The sequence below is a fragment of the Zootoca vivipara genome, chromosome 3 (assembly GCF_963506605.1).
Source record: "Zootoca vivipara chromosome 3, rZooViv1.1, whole genome shotgun sequence".
Lineage (NCBI taxonomy): Eukaryota > Metazoa > Chordata > Lepidosauria > Squamata > Lacertidae > Zootoca > Zootoca vivipara.
Window position 1 is genome coordinate 99,759,672 of NC_083278.1, and position 22,098 is coordinate 99,781,769.

General features: G+C 42.9%; 1 protein-coding gene across 1 annotated transcript in view; it reads right to left on the minus strand.

The window, feature by feature from the left end:
* LRPPRC (leucine rich pentatricopeptide repeat containing) overlaps positions 1-17,826 on the minus strand; it is a 113,764-nt gene extending 95,938 nt beyond the window's left edge. Inside the window, exons 1-5 of the mRNA XM_035111198.2 lie at positions 17,647-17,826; positions 5,780-5,982; positions 1,650-1,772; positions 657-778; positions 502-560 (exon numbers count right to left, since the gene is read on the minus strand). Of these exons, the coding sequence (XP_034967089.2) occupies positions 502-560; positions 657-778; positions 1,650-1,772; positions 5,780-5,982; positions 17,647-17,783 (644 nt within the window). The 5' untranslated portion in view covers positions 17,784-17,826. The remainder of the gene's footprint in view (positions 1-501; positions 561-656; positions 779-1,649; positions 1,773-5,779; positions 5,983-17,646) is intronic.
* Positions 17,827-22,098: the final 4,272 nt, after the last annotated feature.

The window sequence follows — 22,098 nt, forward strand, 5'->3', positions numbered from 1 at the left end:
ATTTCATGTTTAAAAATATCAACACTGAAATAGTATATACTGGGGTGGAGAACTGAATCTAGCCAAATCGTTGCCTTTCTTACTCCCCGTGGCCCAAATCTTACAGGCAAGCAGGACTGCTCACTTCTCAATCACCTAATGTCACTATGACACCAGGTGATAAAGGGCCTTGAAGTCCCAAGAATGAGTTGATTGTCAGCCCTTCAAAAGCCTCTCTGAGCCCAGTTGCCTTTTTACTTGCTGACATCATATCAGGTGTCAGATGATTGGCAGGTGGGCAGAGCTTGGACAAAATGGCTAGGCAGATCAAATGGGGAGACCTTGGGCCCCTCCCCGGCTAATAATGTCTAAAAGCCAGTGATTCCCCACCCCTGCTATACATACTTATCTAAGAGTAAATGCACTGAACTCATTGAGACTTCTGGGTAAACATGTAAAGGATTATGCTGTAAGATGCATTTTAGCTGTAAAATATTTAGGCCCGTTTATGCAAACCCTTACCTAGCACCATCAATATCACCCTTGTTGCAATAGGCAGCAATCAGCCGCTGGTAAGTGACCTGCAAAAAAGATGACGAAAATAAGACTTGCTATTTACTGAGTGGTGTTGAATTAAAAGTTGGCCCAAAAAATGCCTTCATGAAAGAAGTACATACTCGATTGGGGTGAACATTAGCGTCTTCCATTTTTGTTAAGAATTCAGTTGGAGAGAATGTATGCCCATTCTGAAGGTAGACCTTTAGCAAAGCATTGTAATGGCTTACATCATACACAACACCTTGGCAAGAGATAATAAAGAAAAAATAAAATTCAGTACATTAAGAAGTTCAATACAATAAAATAATTCAATGCAAATACTATCATAGCCACAAATTTAGGCATAGATAAGAACACACAATTTCTGAAAACACACGAAGCTATATTTCAAAGTCCACTAAACAGAGTGTACCTTTGTAATACAACGCCTGAAACAAACATTAAACATGTTTGCAACACAGCACATCTTAAGTCTACAACTTGTTCATTACACTGAGGAAGTATGGATATTATTAAGGTCAGTTCACACATAATATTCTCAACCCTCCTTCTATACTCCCATTTGTGACTATGGTTTGCAGCTACATGTATTAAGAGAGGAAATCCAAGCCATGGGGGGGGGGGGGGAGGTCTATGCAAGAATAAATATTGTTCAGGTAGCATCCAACTACTGTTTGACATTATGTTTAAGCAAAGTCTGGTATTTAACACAACCACTATTTAATATCTACTCTCAAACCAAAGCTCTTTATTAAGAACTATTACCAGCATGAGCAACTGGGATATTGAACAGAATTCTGGATAATTGTTTAGCAATGCAAAAAGTAGCAATATTAAACTAAAGTATCTCTCTCAAAAATGTTAAGCAACAAAATAACTGACTTCATTGCACAAAAACAAAGCTTGGTTTTAATAGTAACACCTCTAGATGTCAGTATAGCTCTTGGAATCTAAAAACAGATTTCCACGAGTTGTATCTGCAAGTATTTAAAGAATGTCAGCTACACATTTAGTATCTAACAGTATTTTAATTCCATTAATTTTTACACCAGAAGAAAAATAAAGCACATGCTAAAATAACATTCATACGACTTATTTAAGAAAAAGAATACCTAGTCCTTTCAACTTGGTCCATATGGTATGGGCAAGTTCTGTTCTTTCAGCCGGATGATGCTCAGGCAATAATGAACCACAGGTTCTCAACAACAGCAGGGCCTGGTTACTACTTGGGTATCCTAAATTAGAACAAGATACATGAAACTGCAACATGAACAATCACTACGTAACCTAGAAGGAATGAAGACTCAACTCTTAAAATCTTTTAAAGGGGGGGGGGGGACTACGCATAGCTTTGAAAAGCATATCCACACTGTTCCATGACAACTGACAACAGAAAAGGAGATGCAGGTCAAGTTTTACATGGGGGAATTAAGAACTTAATCCTATGTGTATCTACTCAGACATAAGCCCCACAATGTTCAATGGGGCTCGCTTCCTAGTTTAATTTAATTTAGAACTGCTTCTTAGACATGCCACCTGGGAAAGTATTTGAACATGCATGCATTTAGTAACATTTTCTAGGATACAGGTAGGTAGCCATGTTGGTCTGACGCAGCCAAAATATATATATAAATTTTTAAAATGTCCAGTAGCACCTTGTTGTTGTTTAGTCGTGTCTGACTCTTCGTGACCCCATGGACCATAGCACCTTAGAGACCAACTAAGTTTGTTCTTGGTATAAGCTTTTGTGTGCATGCACACTTTTTCAGATACCAGCACATGAAAGCTTAAACCAAGAACAAACTTAGTTGGTCTCTAAGGTGCTACTGGACAATTTTATTTTTTTTAAAAAATATATTTTCCAGGATAGTAAAACTAGAGGCATTGGGTTGTATCCAAGTTTTACTCAGGGTTATGACTAATGTAGGGTGTTACCCACCATGTCTTCCTGATGTGTCTCAAGCTACTGTTGAAGAGTTTGACTTACAGTAAGCATCCCAGATGGTATACTTTAAATGGAGCAACTATGTCCTGCAGTACAAATATGTGCAGGCAGAAAGTCATCTTAAAACCAAAATTCTGATAATGTGGCCACTGCCTATGTACATAAAGTGTACTCTAGTGCCATATATATGCACCTGAGCCTGTTTTGCCTATAGTTTGTAGTATGCAAGTGCCAACGTGTATATGCACACACTTGTTCCTAGAACAACTCAATACCTTTGTAGCATATTTATGAAGGATTTAGTAACACATGAGTGCACAATGTCATATTTCTCAGGAATTCTTTTTTGAAACAGTTCTTTTGAAAATGCTCACAGATAGCACCCCAAAGGAAGCCAAATTATGCATCAGATTTGAGAACAGAAGAGAAGCAGGTCACCAAAAGAATGTGTTTTAAGCAACCTAACTGCCAGAATGAAGTGATGCAATAAGCAGTGCAGACATGAAAAGAATCACATAAATTAATGATTTAAGTTGATCTCTATTTATGCAAAATAGCAAAATATATATACTGAGCTTCTGCTCTTCACTGGGAGCAGAGCCCGGGGGGGGGGGGGTCCAGTGCTCTTTTCATGTCAGCTAAACAACTTTGCCAAGCTGAAATAACACCCATGTTCTTTATTTCAATTTAGCAAGAAACAAGCTACTGATCCCACTTTTACAGGGAACTGCTCAGGAACTTCTAAAGAGTTTTCCCCAATGAAAGCTTTACGTTAGGAAATCATACACTTCCTATACATACTGCCTAATCAGCCTGTAACCTCAAAAGACTGGCTCACTACTAACTGCTGACTGAATACATGTGCAAGAAGAGTAAAATTGGGCTCCATAACATCTGATGCAAAGCGGTATATAACTTTTCGCTTCTCTTAGCTATTAGCCATCATTTCTAGTTGCCACTGACCACCCAATCCTTGCAAAGAAATTTCTCTCTCGCCTCACATTAGGAGATGGGGAAAGAGAAGCAGCAATGAGGACTCTTTTATTTTCCAAAGCATGAGATAAGAGAAGAGATTTGGCAAACCAAGGAATAAGGTGTGAGAGAAGACCCTTACCCAATGCTCATGCCAATTCCACCATTAGGAAAAGCCTAGGAAGAGTTATGTCCCCTTCTGAGTTCTGAGAATTTGGGGCAAAAACCAGTCACCAAATGGTCCATCAAGAATTGGAGATGTGGCAACTAAATAAGTGGATGATTACAGTTAAGGTTAGCACTACAGGGAAAAATGTCTCCAAAACGTAATGGTGGTTTTCTTAAGCTCTGTAACATGCAGATGAAATTGCAACCAAAATAAGGTTTGCCAAATTAAGAAACAGACTTCTGTGTCACACCTGAACATGTTTACGCAGCAGTGGCACGGGCAACAGATATGTGCACCAGCTGCTCAGTCTGTGGAAACTCATGCTCCACTTCAAATACTGTATATGTCTTTTCCTATGTAGGAATTACTCCCATGTTAAAAAAGTAAAATACAGAGTGATCCTAGAGACAAGGAGAAAGGAAAGGGATTTCCCCCTTTTAAAAGGACACTGATATTGCTGCTTCTTAGCAAGATGTGACACTGGAAAACCGCAAGCGAGCCCAGCTTTTATGTCCATTATTTCAACTCACACTGTAGACATGTAATCCCATACAGTTGGCTTTTCAACCTCCAGGAACGGGTGCACTGCAGATACCCTGATGAACAAGCCACAGCTATGTACACTTTGGGTACAGAAACAGAACTTCTGCTATGGTTTAGAAACTTGGTTGCATCCATGTAGCTAATATCCACTTATATTGATCCTGTTAATTTTTCTTTTTCCACTCTGTTTATGTCTTAAAAGAGCTAAGAAAACCAGCAATGTACACTCCAAGAGTTGCTTGACCTGATCAAGTAAGGGGGATCTACGGTATGCAGTGAAACGGCTATCCATTTGTGTAGCTGTCATACATGTATCTGCACCACTACCACAGGCCACGCCGTGACTGGATACACCTTTTGTTGTGCACAGCTTGTGCAACCCCCCCTTAGGCCTGCCGGTCTTTACGTGCAAATTGTTACCTGTGTTTTAGGAGCAGGAAATCTGGTGGGGTGGTGCGACTCTGCCACCCTCCAGCAACTTCGCTGCATATTATGGGATAGTGAAGTGGCAAGATTGGGCCTAGGCACGTGGATGGCCAGAACCAATCTGGGGCTCCCACCAGAGCACCTGTGCAGCCTCAACCCCATTGCTGCCCTGACCCCTCCTTCTTGTTAAGCGACAGCAAGGGGAGTGGGGTGGCACAGCACAACTTCAACCACACCTGCTATGGATTTGGTCTGGGGCCAGTATAAGCAAAGTGAGTGGTAAGCAATGGTGCAACCCTATATTCGTGGAGAGCAGGATATCTCTGTGCATCATGTGCTATTGCTATTCAGAGGGCACTGCATCTTGGAGGGCAATTCCATTACAGCTGAGGCTATTCAACTGTAGGCATCTTACTGGCCTGTTGCTGGCTCTTTGTTCCTGCTTCTGCAGGGAATATGCTGATCCACTGCATGCTAATGCTTAAAAAGCAGGATGAGCTTGTAGTTAAATTGACCCTGCCAAGGCACAAGAGAAGGATTATAATAGGACTTCATGAGGGCAGGGAGCGAGCTTGACCTATACGAAACCAGACCCATGGGTACACCTATCTCATGGTTGTCACCAGCTCTCCAAAATTTTAGGGAGGAATCTTTGCTTGCAAATTATGTGCTCTGCCACCGAGCAATGGAGCCTTTCTCCACGTTTATACAAATGTGCATAAACATAAGCCACCTGCTTTTATTTTGGAAAAGAACAAGCAGAAAGCCAGCATGGGGCCCCCAATACAGATCAGGAGTACATTTCAGACTGGAGACCTGTGGCTGCTTTTTTACAAAATAAATGCATCCAGGTTAAGCACTCTTATATAAACATGCCACATGAAATTTAGTCCTTACTGTCAATGCTAGTTAAAACAAGAATACTGTTAAAATGTTTGTGCTCTACAACCAATCAATTTTCACAAATTAAATCTGTAACCCAAGTAAACAGAGCTCAATTTATTACTGCAGCCACCAAACTACTAGAAATAATGTAAGTAAAAAATGCTACAACTATTTTCGAAGCATTTTAAAGACAGTATTAATAATTGCCAAGGATTTTAACAAAACGTAAGGCAAAACCATGCTGTTAAGCAAAAACTTGATGTTAGGTAAATATAATGTTAAGCAAAATAGTAACACTTTACCTGTTCTGCACACATCATGAAATATTCTTAATAGAAGGTTTTTAGTAATGCGCCCCGTTCTTCGGATAGAGTCATCCAGTTTATTCAAGGCCCAATCAAAATGTTCTGTCTGCTTGCTTTGAATAGCTGAAGGTGGTTGCTCTTGAACTTCTCCCTTCTCTTTAGTTGCAACTGTAAAGAGCCTTGCTTGGTAGATCAGATGCCTACAAAACAAAACAAATCCCACTTTGAGGGCAGATAACAGCTATACTTCTTCATATCTGAAGAAGTGTGCATGCACACAAAAGCTCATACCAATAACAATCTTAGTTGGTCTCTAAGGTGCTACCGGAAGGAATTTTTTATATTTTTTGTAGCTATACTTGTGTCTTAACATTTGCTGAGCATTCAGAGCTGAAGCAAACCTCAAGAGTTTTAGGGGTAGGAAACAACAAGAGCTAATAGTTCTCTGTTTGGAAAGCACTGAAAGAAGGAAGCTGGCCTTAGAACACTGGTAAGAGAATTTTAGAGTTGGAAGGGACCCAAGGGTCATCTAGTTCAACCCTTACCACATGGAATTAAACCTGCAAAGCAACTGTAAAAAAACACTATTGTGCTCTGCCTGTACATACATACATATGTATACACATGCACACAGAAAAGAGCTGCCAAGTAGTAAGTGGAAGTTATGACAGCTGGCGCTAAAGAGATTGTGGTAAGGAGGGCAGAAGAAACATGGGGGCCTTAAATATAATGGACTGTCACCTTTTCACCAGGACCTCCCAACTGTTTTAAACTATCTAAAGCAGAAATGGGCAACATTTTTGAGTATGAGACCACAGCCCCTTCTTGGTAATCCTCCAAGGGCCACATGTTAGGGGTGGGTGGGGTCAGAGGTAAAAGTGGACAGAGCAAAGAATGTCACTTTTACCCCTGTAGAGTAAGCCTACACACAGACCCTCTATCTTCCCATTCAGGCAAGCAAGCCATTATCAGAGATCAAGCAAGCATTTCAGCCAGGCACAAAACACTCAAAGAAGGTATGAAAAAGGCCAGTAAGGGATGTGGTCTGGGGAAAGTCCCAGGACCAGACGGAAAGACTTGGAGGGGTTTTTTTCCTCCAGGCCTGAGGCTTTCCACCCCTGATCTAAAGTCTACCCTAGCTGCTGAAGACAGCTATGAAGAAATGTAAACTGGGGGCTCCATGTCACTGGTTGCATTTAGACATAATGCTAAAGCATGGTTCAGCGCTACATAAGACATGCTTGAGCAGAGTGCTACAGGCTCCCCACTACTCCATCCTTCTGCATACCTGGAAGGACAACTTTAGCAGAGGTTCTTATTTTTAAGAGTCTGACAAGTTCATAACCAATGGTTCGAAGTTGGCTTATTAAACTCAGCAGAGGTTGTTTCAAATCGTAATCTCTTGGCTGAATGTAACTTTAAGCTGAAATTGTGTAAATTTAAAACTAACTCTGCCAAAGACCTCCTCGCAACTGTGTGTGAAGAGTGCAGAGCATGCAACACCAAGTGCTCATTAAGGCATTCCTATGTTGCACTCATCCATAGTTTAGCATTACGTGAAAATGCATCCATTCTATTTGACAAGAAGCAATATAAATCTTGGAGGGAAACCGATGAGATCTCCTGCAAAGGTATAGGAGTTTAACAGGCTCCATCAATTTTACTGGTGCTGCCTCCTTCCATTATTAGCAAGAAAAGAGGTTTTCACAGGTTTCATATTCTAAAACCAAAACAGTCTACTTTGGGAAGTTTTGATACTCACAAAATATTTTGCGCCAAACATTTTCAAAGTTAATTTGTATGAAAAGACTCACTTTCAGCCCACGCAGTGGAGTTTTGCATAATTCAGCTACCTATATAGGCCACTTTTAAATACTTGTAAAATAGATTTCCTAAAAAATACAATGCATTGCCAGCAGCAGGAGAACCAGCTGAGCATTTAAAGAATTTCTGCAGCACTTACTTTCACATTCAGCAAGATCCAAGCTTGGGGAAGTTTTAATTAGGACTGGTATGTGTCACAGATCAGAAGCATTTTTTTTTAGTTCAATGGCAATATCTATGTTTATAATGGTGGCAATGAAGTAAGACAAGTTTTGGGAGAGGTGATGGGTTGAAATTTACAGCACAAGCCTATGTCTACTCAGAAGTCAGTCTAACAGTATTCAGTGGGGCTTGCTGCCAGGTAAGCGAGGTTAGGACTGCATTTCAATTAAAGGTAAAGGGACCCCTGACCATTAGGTCCAGTTGCGGACGACTCTTGGGTTGCGACGCTCATCTTGCTTTATTGGCCAAGGGAGCCGGCATACAGCTTCCGGGTCATGTGGCCAGCATGACTGAGCGGCTTCTGGCGAACCAGAGCAGCGCGCGGAAACGATGTTTACCTTCCTGCCGGAGCGGTACCTATTTATCTACTTGCACTTCGTGCTTTTGAACTGCTAGGTTGGCAGGAGCTGGGACCAAACAACGGGAGCTCACCCCATCGCGGGGATTCAAACCGCTGACCTTCTGATCAGCAAGCCCTAGGCTCTGTGGTTTAACCCACAGTGCCACCCGCATTCCAATTAGGCATGTGTTAATTCTAGACAAAGCTGCTTATAGTACTGGTAAAACTACTTGCACATTCATTTCTGTAAGAAAAACAAGGTATTTTTAAAAAATGAATGGGTTTCAAAAACAGAAATGTACCTGTTTAGCTACAACTTGGATTTTTTGTTCAGCTCTGTTTCACGTATGTTTTTTCTGCAAACCTATTGGTAATGTCTGCTATAATTTACAAACAGTTCAAGATTCTTAATAGTGCAATCTAATATCTACTCAGAAGTACACCCTTGTGCAAATAAATTGAAACAAAGCATGTTTTCTATCTTACTTGTAATCCTGTACTCAAAACTAACACAAAAAGTCAGTTGATCATTATGGTGTCGGAAGCCTGCAGCCAATAGAAGGAATGATGTGCTCACCACAATATATTGAGGTTCTACGGAAGAGTTATTCCAGAGCTGGAAGAGAGGTATGCTGACAGTACTGCGATATTGCAGCAGGACCTAGCCCCCTGTCACACATTGAAAGCTGTGAAGAAATTCATGACAGAGCAGCAAATACAGGTACTTGATTTGCCAGGGAATTCCCCAGACGTAAATCCCATTGAGAATTTGTGGGCTATATGCAGAAGTCGCCTCCGTGCTGTAGACTGTACGACTATGGAGAAGCTCATTCAGGCGCTGATTCAAGTGTGGTACAGGGAACCGAAAATCAAGTGACTGTTCGAAACTAGTAGACCCCCATGCCAAACAGTGTTCTAATGCTGCTTTAAAATAATGGAGGTCATACTAAAGTATGTATATGTGAGTTTTGTACAATAAACTACATTGTTTGTTTCAATTAATTTGCACAAGGGTGTAAGTCCCACTGAGTTCAATGGTATTTACACTCAGCAATGTGTGTGCAGGATTGCACTGCAATCCATTAACTGTACTATGTAAAACCTAGTGATTCCTAGTTCTGGAGCTACAGAATATTAGCAACAATGTGCGATTGAGTTATGGTCTCTTTTCTTCAACGTGTTTGGAAAAAACAAATGGATGCATTCTGAAAATAATACTTGATTACAGAAAATAGGCATCCTGTGATTCAACCAATACTTGAAAAGACAGATCCTAATCTTTAAAAAAATTAATAGTTTGGGGTCAGAGTACCTGAAGTATCATCATTTCCTACATGAAGCTATCTGGACCTTGAGTTCCTATTCAGAACAGCTTCTTTAGGTGAGATGGAGAGGGTGGCTACTGGGAACAGAGCATTTTGGTAGCGATACATCAGCTTTGTAATGCTCTCCCAAAGAGAGGCTCAACAGGCAACTTTGTTGTGGTCTTTCCAGCGCTGGGTGGCCTTATTTCACAAGCTTTTTAAACGTCTAACATTTTAAAGCCTTAGGGTTGAATCCAATTGTGTCCTTCCATTCACAGAAGAGTCTCTGATCGAATGGAGGCCACCACCAGTGGAATAGAGAGGAGGCAATTTTCGCTGATTCCTCTTTTTGCAATCTTTCAGATCACCTTCCCTTCTGCTCTGGAGGGACCTCCAATGCTCTGGAACAGATTTTCAAAGGTGGGGGACCCAGAGGAAAGGGGCTGAAATCCACCTCCCCTTATATTCTGGTGTGGGCAGGGTACAAATTTATTATGATTATCAACTCTCAGGCTTTTCATTTTGAAATTTAGTTACTGTGCAGGATTGCTAGTGTAGCTTTACTTTTTACTCTCTGCTTTTGGAGTGACACACAGTTTTACATTGCTTTATGGCTCATAAGGGTATTTTAATATATTTAATATATTTATTGTCATTTTAAGTGTGTTTTGTGCAAACCACCCAGATAACACTGTTATTGGGCAGCATATAAAGACAGTTAATTAACCAATACAACTTCCAGTAAGATAATTCAAGGAGACCCTACTCAGAGTACTTACAAAGATATGAGAATTTATATGAGAAGGGACTTCACAGCAGTCAATCCCAATGTTATAAAAATGCTTCCCAAATAAATATGCAATAGCCCTTGGCCATTTTTTTTCATGGAAAAGATGGTGGTCCAGATACAATCTACATACTCCTCAGAGTTTGGGCCCCATGTATCTTACAGATAGTTCCTCCTTGTAAATATATCTTGGTGATGCCTCACCAACAGGCAAATAATAGCACCCATGATAGATGGCAATCAGAACCTGTTTTGTGCCATCTCTGTGGGAAGTGAAAACTATGAAGGCTAAAAGCAGTTATATGAAGGCTGTGGGTTCTTCCAAGATGCATAGCTTCTGGGCTTTCTGGGCTTTTCCCACAGGCAGGAAGGTAAAGGAACTGATAGGGAGGGACTGCTCTCCCACTCAGCTGGTCACATTCAAATCTGATTGGTCCTGCCCAGTAGAGCAAGTGGGAGGACCAACCATAGAATCATAGAGTTGGGAGGGACCAGACGGGTCAACTAGTCCAACCCCCTGCAATGCAGGAATTACTCATCCATGAATCCCCTCCTTCACTACAGGAAAAATGTCTCTCTTCTATCTAGGCAGATCTCACAGCTCTCTTTTTGTTTGTTTGTTTTGTGCTATGCTCCTGAGGTTTTGTATCTTTAGGCTGTTTTGATTAGAAAGGGGCAAAGGAGGTAATTATTCAGGATTTACTACTGGTAATTTACAGGATGTAAATTAACTTACATCACTTGCTGGGACATTAAATTTATTGTATAATTTTATCCAGCTCTTCCTCCAGTCACCTCAGGGTAGCAGTCATCCATATCTGCCATTGTATTATTTACCCAGGAACACAGATTCAGAATAGTGAATATTACAACTATGCACTGGATTCAGCTAAGAGACAAATCAGGCACATTCAGAGAGACTAGAATGAGTCCGGTATGCACAGCTACAGACTGATGCAAGTCGAGTTGCAATGGCCCACGGCAATCCATGACAGTACGGGGGCAGGGCATGAGGCAGAAAGGGTGGAAAAAATATGTGAAAAGGCAGGAACCTACTTGACCAGAGGCTGAATCACAGTAAAGCCACTTGTGAAGCACCACCACACAGGATTAAATGCTTCCACTTACCAGCTGTTAAGGGGAAAGTTCCAATCCTTTGCAGTGCTAGTGTACTCTCCTAAACTTATTTAACCACTGTTTTAACTATGTTAAAAAACATTTTTAAAACCCTTGTTTGGGGGACAGATCTGGAGTGGGGTGGGTGGACCTCAGGGCAACACAGGATGCCAAAGAGTAGATTGTGGGGTCCTTGCACAGTCCAATGAAAAGTGCCATCTTCTGTAGTCTGTGTCCTTGCTACTCCCAGATTTTCTACAGCTTATGCCTAAACTCTACAGATGTTGCTGAACTACAACTCCCATCATTCCTGGTCACTGTTTGTTGAGACTTAAGGGGATTGTGGCTCAGCAACATCTGGAAATCCAATGGTCCCCCCCCAACTCAGCCCTCCCCTCCCCAACTGGGTGTCCTGCAGATGTTTTGGATTACGTCCCTCATCAGACCAAGCCAATATGGCTGTGCCAATGGACGCTGTAGTGCAGAACATCTAGAGAGGACCAAGCTGAAGAAGGCTGGTTTAGCCGAACAGATAGAGAGAAATGTGGTGGTAAAAGGTTTGCAGCATGTTGTTTTATACAACAAAAACAAAAAAGTTTATATTTAAAGAGAACACTGTTTATATGCAACAAAATGCGACACCTTACTTTTAAGCTTATTCATATGCCTACAGCATGGGACGCGGGTGGCGCTGTGGTCTAAACCACTGAGCCTAGGGCTTGCCGATCGGAAGGTTGGCGGTTCGAATCCCCGCTACAGGGTGAGCTCCTGTTGCTCGGTCCCAGCTCCTGCCAACCTAGCAGTTCAAAAGCACGTCAAAGTGCAAGTAGATAAATAGGCACCGCTCCGACGGGAAGGTAAACGGCGTTTCCATGCACTGCTCTGGTTTTGCCAGAAGCGGCTTAGTCATGCTGGCCACATGACCCGGAAAAACTGTCCGTGGACAAACGTCAGCTCCCTCAACTGTCCGTGGACAAACGTCAGCTCCCTCAGCCATTAAAGCAAGAGGAGTGCCGCAACCCCAGAGTCGTTCACGACTGGACTTGTCAGGGGTCCTTTACCTTTTTATATGCCTACAGCAGCATCAAGGCTGGAACTTAAAACTCATAATGTTAAAAAAAAGTGTGATAACTAAACTAAAGTGTGAGCTAAAGACAGAAATCAAAATTCCTCTGTGCCTCCCCACCAGCAGAAGTTCAAGCAAAAGACATTCAGCCAGGGTAATTTCTGCTAACTGAAAATAGGCTGAAGAAGTATTAGCTCTAGAGACAACTTACTTTAGTACAAGCTCTTGAGTTTCAAGTGATACCAAAATCTAGAACAATATTCTAGAGTACAGGTCTTCAACTGGTGGGTTGGGATTCACTACTGGTTTACAATCTGAGCTAAGGAGGGTCTCAACAGCAGCACTACCATCAGACAAAGCGGTCAGCACTTTAGGGCAAAGAATCCTAAAAACATTGGTATCAAAAAGGTACATGATAGCCAGAGCTATCTGAAAATGAAATTAAGAAAAAAAAACTTAAAAGCATTGTAATTATTAAATCCTTTGATATGCAACGTCTAACAGCAAGAAAAGAAGTGAAAACACAAGTTAATCCAGCATCTTGATCAAAGTTCTGAAAAGGTCAATTCAGAATTATTTCAAACCTAACTCAGTCTACAGAGCCTGCTACATTACCAGCAGTACAGCATAAAGCCTCTGGAAATGTGACTTTGGTTCAGTTGTAATAATGGAACCTTCAATTTCCAAAGAGCAAGTTCTAGCATTCTTGCTGTCAACAAATTATGTGAAAATTTGATGGTAGTGGTATATCCTAAAGGGGTCTTAATCCAAGCAACAAGAAAGCAGGTGAAAAACCATTGCTCCAAAACACACCCCCTGTAATTAGTTTTAACCCCATTCATTGAATTGAGGGGGTGAAGTGGCTGTTGGAGGCTCCAGGGAGCCACACTCGTAATCTCATTTGTATTTGATCAACTACAATGATTGAATTCAAACTTTTACAAACAGGAGTTTAAAAAGAACATCAAAACTGAGTGTTCTGGGTCCTAGGTGTCTATTGAACTTGAGAGATGCTGCACCATAGTAAGCTTAAAAGGTAGCAGTTTGAGACAACTGTGTAGTGCAATGGTGACACAGCTTGCTGATAAAAACGAGCATGGCAACTTCTGCCAGCAAAATCTTTGCTTTTCATACATAAATTATGTAAACACTGCATGCTGCAATTTTTTAAACAGCAGGCAAGTCTAAAAGCCCAAAGTAAATGGAATGCCAGTCAATGACCTCATGTCTGTGAACTCCAATCTGAATTGCAAATACTTTGTGCACCTCCATAGCTGTGGTAGGGAAAATCTTAACACTACTGAACCACTGTCCTTGTATGCTGCACACTTCTTTTGTGCAACCAACAGAAATAACTTTTCTTAAAGGCAGTTTCCTGGGTTCCTCTTCAGTTAGCTTTAATGCTTGTTGTGAACCCGCTCTTTTCTTTCATTCCGCCTGTTCACAATCTACTACTAGCAAGGCAGAGAATATTGCCAGCTGCCACCAATCTTTACCTTTATTTATGGAAGCCCAACTGTTCCTTGCTCATTAATGCAATGTTTTGAGTGCCTTTGCATAGACAGAATAGTCTTAACTATTCTGATGTGTTTTGTTTTCATGTCATTTCATTATCATCCATTATCTGAACCATAGCACTATTACTGAACTTTAAGTAAACAGCCATTCTCCCTGACACATATCTCAAGAACATTAAGTTTCAGGAAACCAAGTAGTGATTTTTTAAAAAATAGAAAAGTTAGTTCTCTTCTTCTTTTGGACCATCAATGTGCCCCAAGCAGCTGGAGGTCAGTAAAAATGTTAGCAGGTTCATGAGTTCTGGGGACTTATTTGCAAGGATGATATTTATTCTTTTATTATTTATACTGCTGCTATCCACTTTGAGCTGTTTTAGAAGACAAAGCAGGATACTTTTTGGGGGGGAGGGGCTTTAAGCAACTCTCTTAAAAGTCATTGCTGCAGAGGAGCAGCATGTAATTGCCAGCTGTCACCAGGGCCTCACTTTTACTTATTTGCAGCCAGGGTGGAAGAGGAGAGCTGGCACAGCGATCGGCCCAGTGTGACAGCAGTAGGGTCAGCTCAGGACCCAACAGATCTTAGACTGGCTAATTTCCACCTTTATCCATTTAGCAGGTAGAATGGGGAGCTCCATGCTAGCTGAGCGATGCTCATGTCACTTCACAGGCAAAGGCTGAGAGGGCTGCAACCGTACACCTTCTTTCTTCTTCTTCTCTGGCCTAGTAAGATTGCCTTCCATGAAAATGTCCACAGTGGGGACATAGGTTTCTGGGTAAGTGTCTTTTTGATCAGACCAGTATTACAGGTTCCTCACTCAGAAATTGCAGTACCCCGTTCAAATCAACTCTAGCATTTGAATAGCAAATTAGTATAGGCAGTGTTTAGTATCACCACCTCACAAGCCATTTTTGTAATGTATGTAATGGTGTGTTCTCTCAGTAGGATTCACACTTTTGTCATCCTGAAGCAAGCCTGAGACTTTTGTCACTGTTTTCTCAACCTGTGTCAGACATGCAGATGACTATGTGAACATTCAGATCACAGGCCAATCTGTTTAAAAGAAGACCCACATGTCACTACTTAGACAGCAAGTCAAATTGTATGTAAGGTTATTTACCATAACCATTCCATGTTGATCTCAAGAGCAAAATTTAAAGCAAAATGTGTGCAACTCTGCAGTGCAATCCAAAGTACATGTTTCCAAAAAGAGGAAGCCTAACTAAGGGCTTACTCCCTAGGAGGTATGATCAGGATTGCAGCCATTGTTCACAATTCCAGATTAGTGAGGAGTGGGGAACCTGTTATCTTCCACATGTTGTTGGAGTCCATGAGCCCCAGCTGGCATGGCCCACTGGTCAGGGGTGATGGCAATTGGCCTTGCAGATGTTGCTGGGCTACACAGATGCCCCATTCTAGGTCTGTATCAAATTTCAGATTATATTACCTGAAAACAATGTAGAAAGTCATACCCCAAAAGTTATACTAAGGAAGGAAATTTTTAACAAGAAAAAGGGCGGAAACACCACAAGCCACTCAAGAAATTCAGTAGCAGCTTACTGATTTATTGCAGCTTTAACTTATACTAGATTTCAACAACATTTCTGTGCTTCTGGTGATCATTTGCATGTGGGACTGAGCCAGGATAGATGTAACATCACAGAAAGAATTTTCACATCACTTGTAAATATAGTGCATTTCAGAAAACACACAGCACATCAAGTACCGTATATTCCATCATATAAGACGACCCCCAACTTTTCCAGTTAAAATATAGAGTTTGAGATATACTTGCCGTATAAGAAATACGACCTGGCATATAAGACGACCCCCGACTTTTGAGAAGATTTTCCTGGGTTAAAAAGTAGTTTATATGCAGGAATATACAGTACTCAAGAACTGCAAGTGTTTACAAACCAGCCTCTGAACTCTTAGTGATCAAAGTCATGAAGCTATGTGCGCTTCCACACAGATTTACTGTGGATTTCCTCCCATGCCTCCCAGCAAATACAGGATGATATTCAACTAAATAATTTTCCTGTATCTGCTCCAGAGGCTTAGAGGATTCCATGGAACATAGGGGGGAGGGGCTATGCCAGCCCCAAGATCTGAATCTCTTCAGGGCTTGCTTATAGATGCATGCCCTGGAGAGAGATAGACTGACTGATTTTACAGTATATGCTACCCTTCATCCAAGGATCACAGGGCTGTTTACAGATCCAGACCTAAGAGCTGGTTTAAACATTCAGCAGAATCAAAGTTAGGGCTTTTCAGACATAGACTACATCTGCTTCAGGCTACAGCTACAGGGCTGTATGTTGAATGCTTCCATACAATGCACCTCCCTAAACCAATTCAAGCAAGGACTGTACTGGTTACATGAGTTCCCAGGCCCAACCAAAATATACATAATTATCTCATTATACCAGCTCAGATCAGGAAACCAGTCCCTCTGCGAGCCTTTGCTTTGGGAGTTTAAAACACTGAATACTAGGAGCAAGGTTTTTAGATTTGAGGGTGCTCTACCCAGCAAAGTGAATGAACTTTTTTGCATTTTTCCAAGGCTTGCAATCTCAACTTATAATAAGGTAGGTGATTTTCTGGTGTACATGCTGGTATGTTTTGCCAATTATTTAAAAATGTACCACCGTGTGGTTTTACTTTAATGCTTTAAGCCATTTTAAGAAAGAGTCCATATGTTGTCTTAAAAAAACATGCCAGGAAGGAAAAAAAGCTTGTCTGAACCTTCCTCCCCAACATGCTAATTTTCCACATGCAAGGAGATGTTAATAGAGGCGAGCTTTCAAAGCTGTAATCTCTGCACTTGTAGCCTGAAGGCAAACATGGGGGGGGGGGGAAACGACCCGTTTGATTCTGCAATTCTTATATACACTTACCTGGGAATGAGACTGTACAAACTATACCTTTAAAGTACATTTGAAGCACATTCTTTTCCTTTTCCTCAAACATTTCTGGGCGCTACAGTTTACAATTCCCAAAACTCACAACCGACTACAGCGAGGGAACAGGGTCGGGCCAATGGCCGACCAGGTGCCTCTGGCAAGACCCCAGCACAAGAGCCCTCTCCCAGCTTGCGGTCTGCAACGACCTGGCACCCGGAAGCATTACTGCCTCTGACCTTTAGAGGCACAGCATAGCCAGTGGCTAGTAGCGCTATACACGTGCTTTGAGGGGTATCGTGGGCATACAAACCTAAGCCTCGTCGGCCTCAACAGCACTTTGCTTTTCTGAGCAGCTGTGCAAACGGGGTTGCAGCAAAAGCCTTTTTAAAAAAACTCGACACCTTGTGCCCTGAAGTAAACCCCGGCGAGTGCAACTGCGTTCTCACGTGCACTCCCGATGAAAGCTCAATGCGATGGTTACGGAATTCGGGCCCCACTCCCCCACTCCTATTTTGTTCTCGTGAAAGGGGTCAGGCCGACAACACTTCGGACCCCCAGCTTTGCGAGGATTTGAACGCCGGTCCCGAGAGCAGCGTGGGAGCCCCCCATTCCTGGCCCTGCCAGCACCCGGCCCCCTCTCTGAGGGATTTACTTCCGAGTAAACGTGCCGAAGGCCGGCTGCCCACAAGGCTAGGCCTCCCCCGGCTACTGAGAAGCCCAGAGGGACCCCCATGACCTTCCCCGCCACCCGACTGACTCTCGCCCGCCAGGCCGGAACCACTCTCACCTGCTGCCGCGGGAGGCTGCGGCCTGTGCGGAGGGCAGCGGCGCCCGGGAGCAGACCGTTGCCACCAGTGCGCGACCCCCTCTCAGGGGCAAGAGGAGCGAGCGGAGCCGCGAGGCCGACCTGAGGAGCCCAGCCATGATCTTCCTTCTCACGCACGCACCGGTCAAGGGGGAGCACGTGACGGAAGCCGGGCGCAACCACGGCGCGAGGAGAGGGCGGGGTGCGCGTGGAGGCGGCGCCGCTTCCGGCTCTCCTGAAGGGAGGAATAATCTGTCTCCAACGTTACTCAAAAGGCGGGATTCTGTTTTTTCCGCCGCTCTTTAAAAGGGTCTCCCTCCGCTTTGAGGCGTTGTGGGAGATAAAAAGGTCTTTCCCCCCCCCAAAAAAATGGAACAGTCGGGTTTGTTTCAACGGGAGCTGGAAGGTGAGCCCGGGAGGCAGCCTCGGGCCAGTCAGAAGTCTAACCCGGAGTTTCGATATATAACTTGTTATCGGCTAAGATTTCTAAGAACGAAGGCCCTGGCTTCTCACGCGGGACTGCGGGGCTTCCGGTAGCGGTTTGTCGATATAGGGGCAAAAGGAGTTTGAAAGGCGACTCGCAAAACTGAGCGGCAGTTTTCCAACTTCGGGGAAAGCATTGGTTGGCCTCGCTGTTCGCTTCCCCCCTCCCCTTTGCGTCAGAGGGAATGAAGTCACGTGAGAGGATCCCTCGACTTCTGCTTGAGCATGCGCCCTTCCCGACTGCGCGTGCGCGAAACGGAGAAAAGTTTTGCTCATAGCAGAAGGTGGTTTGACTTGGCCGCGGGCTGCTCGTAGAAGATCCCTGGGACGTTCTTTGGTGGGCAGTGACCGTAGTCCTTTTCCAGCTCTATGTACCGCTGACAGTGCAGTCCTTTGCTACTCAGAAGCTAGCGCCACTTAGTTCTATGGGACTTACTCCCAGGTAAGGGCGCATTGGATTCCCCTGAATGCTGCTGACCTATATGCTCTTACTTTTACTTTATTTTATTTTTATTTATTAAATTCCTATACCGCCCTTCATCTGAGGATCACAGGGCGGCTTACAATAGAAAAACACAAAAAACCATAGTAACGAATACACACACACCAGTTTAAAAGGCAATAGATTGTTTAATCAGCCAAAGGCCTGAGAGAAGAGAAATGTTTTTGTCCGGCACCTTAAAGTTATGTAACAAAGGCGCCAAAAGAGCAACCCTGGGGAGAGCATTCCACAAATGGGGAGCCACCACAGAAAAGGCCCGTCCCCAATCATAGCTGCCAAGTTCTCCCTTTTCTCACGAGGAAGCCTATTCAGCATAAGGGAATTTCCCTTAAAAAAAGGGAGAACTTGGCAGCTATGTTCCCAATGTTGGGAGTAAGTAACATCAAATTTAATTATAAGTACAGTAGGTAGCCTTCTGTTTCTGCTGAGTGAAGCTGACATTGTGGTCTGTTCCTCATGCAAATACTGATGTATCACCCAGGCCTACCAGTCACTCACTAAAAAGGTAAAGGTAAAGGACCCCTGACAGTTAAGTCCAGTCGCAGTGTTCATCTCGCTTTACAGTCCAAGGGAGCCGGCGTTTGTCTGCAGACAGTTTCTCCGGGTCATGTGGCCAGCGTGACTAAGCCTCTTCTGGCGCAGCAGAACACCAAAACCAGAGCAGCGCACGGAAATGCCGTTTACCTTTCTGCCGGAGCCGTACCTATTTATCTACTTGCACTCTTGTGCTTTCGAACTGCTAGGTTGGCAGGAGCTGGGACAGAGCAACAGGAGCTCACGCCGTCGCGGGGATTCAAACCGCCGACCTTCTGATCGGCAAGCCCAAGAGGCTCAGTTGTTTAGACCACAGCGCCACCCGCATCCCTTAATCACTCACTACCAGATCTTTTTAACTGGAAATGCCAAGGATTGAACCTGGGATCTTCTGTATGTAAAGCATGACATCAGCCCCTAATCTGTGGTGCCTCCCCAACAACGCTCCAAAAAAGGTAACAAGTCCCCATGTATATTTCATACACGTGTTGCATTGCTCTGTATGTTTTGTAAAGGAAGAGGCTTTCAAAATCTGCCTCCTGAGAGGATTCTTCAGGAAGCATATTCAGTCTTCAGATACTACTGTATATAAGAAGAACCTGCTTATGCTAGTGACCCATCTAGTCCAGCATCCTGCTCTCACAGTGGTCAACCAGATCTCTATGGGAAACCCACAAGCAGCGCATGAGCCCAACAGTGCTTCCCCCACTTTTGATTCCCAGCAACTGGTACTAAGAGGCTTACTGCTCCCAACAGTGGAAGCAGAACATAGCAACTGTAGCATGCAGCCGTTGATAGCCTTATCATCCATGAATTTCTCCCATCTTCTTTTAAAACCATCCTAATTGGTGGCCGTACATGAAATCATTACTGCAAGGGGATGGCAACTCAAATCTCAACCATCCATGATGAAGACTGATATGTTTGGTCCTTCAGTTGGTATCTGGGGATCAGAGTTGGCCTGAAAGATACATAAACTGGCAGCCCCGGAAGAAAAGTTTTCATTTTTGTCCCCCATGTTCATTGATGGGACAGACTTGCAGCTCTGCACAGTCTTCACTGTATCAAACTTAAATGGAAAAGGTTTATTTTCAACCAGGAAACAGCTTGCTTCAAATGGCCTTTCCTTCCTGTTTTCATAAAAAGGTGGCATACAGTTTGCCTTTTGGGATGAACCTATTTTATTCAGGGGCAGTGGGTCTGCTGAACTCAACATTAAATATACTTGATTAAACCTGGATCTTTCACAATTCTGTGTGGTCTTGAATTTGTGTGTGTTTGTTATTGCAGTAGGGAATACTGCATATCCCCACATTTGATTATTTTCAACTAAAGAAAATAATGGATATGGCATTTAAGGGATGGTTTCTGTTTATGAAACCGTAAGTTATTTCATCCTTGGTGGATGGGCAGCTGACTTTCATATGGCCACTTCCTTTTTTACTTAGCCCCATAAGTGCACAACACTTTACAGACTACAAAAGGACAGATCTCTTGGCCCCAGGGAGCCTACAATCTAAAATCCAACACAAGAAAATTATACTAGTCCTTTCCTCTACTGTGCCTACTTATTATTTATACCCCGCCACTTCCCCAGCCACTCTGGACGGCTTACAGCATATCTAAAAACATAATAAAAACATCAAGCGTTTGTTTGTTGCATATATTTATCTCACCTTACCTTTCCTCCAAACTTGATGTGGAATGCATAGTTTTATTCTAACAACAAAGTTGGTTACGATAGGGTTGCCATATTTCAAAAAGTGAAAATCCAGACACAAAAGTTGTTGAGCTATTTTTGGAAAGTTGTTTGTGGAGGGCAGGCAAAATTGCTGAGCCAGACACCCAGGTTTTCCTGGACATTATTACTGATTTTTGAACATTTCCGCCCAGACACTTTTTCCGACGGGCAAATCCCATATGCTTCCGGGAAGTTCCAGACGTATGGCAGCCCTAGCTAAGATAAAAGATAGTGACTAGCTCAAGGACACCCCAGTGAGCATGGCAGAATGGGGATTGAACCCGGGTCTTCCCAGTCCTAATGTGATACTTTAAGCCAGGTGCCCTCCAGATGTTATTGGATTATAGCTCACGTCATCCTCAACCAAGGTAGGCTGCGGCTTAAGGATGATGGAAGTTGTGGTCTATGGGGCACCTCATTGCCAATCCCTGCTCTGAGCACTGTGTACCATATTGGCTGTTTGCATCGTGTTTGCTTAGCTTAGCAGTTAAGTGCATAAAGCACTGTGTTGGGGCACAGAATCTTAGTTGCAATCCTGTCCTGTTCATGTGGAGCAGCAGAAGAGAGCACAGACGTGTAAATGGTTTGCATTAAGTGTGGTGAGAAACAGGTGAATTTGTTGTTGCTGAAACAAAATGCAATATATGTACGGGATCACCGAAGTCAAAGAAAGAAATGAGATCCTCCAGAGGGTGGGGTGGGGGACATAAATATTCTAGTCTGCACATTGATATGCTTTGGATAATATTAGATTAGTTATTTTACTATTGAAGTCATGAGAATGACTTGTATTGGAAGTAACAATAATCACCACCACTTTCTTGATTGGAAAAAAAAGTATTACCAGATTGTTCCACTGCTGTTTGATAACCCTCCAAACCTCATTATCTACTTACTCTGTTTATATATTTTAAGCTTTTCTACTCTGCTTCTTAGTCAAGAAGGCACCCAAGAGTAGCTTACAAATATCAGTAGTATAGCAGTCCTTGTGCTTAAGCTTACAATCTTAAAAAAAAACACCACTGGAATACAAGGAAAGAGGGATGGGCAGGGAGGAGGAAAAAAGCATGTTCAGGCACCAGTGTTTAAAAGTTACAGTTCCTACAATGAACAGCTGATATAGAAACTGTTCAGGAAGCTTGAGGGAAATGGTTGCTGCTAGGTGGCTGCTGAG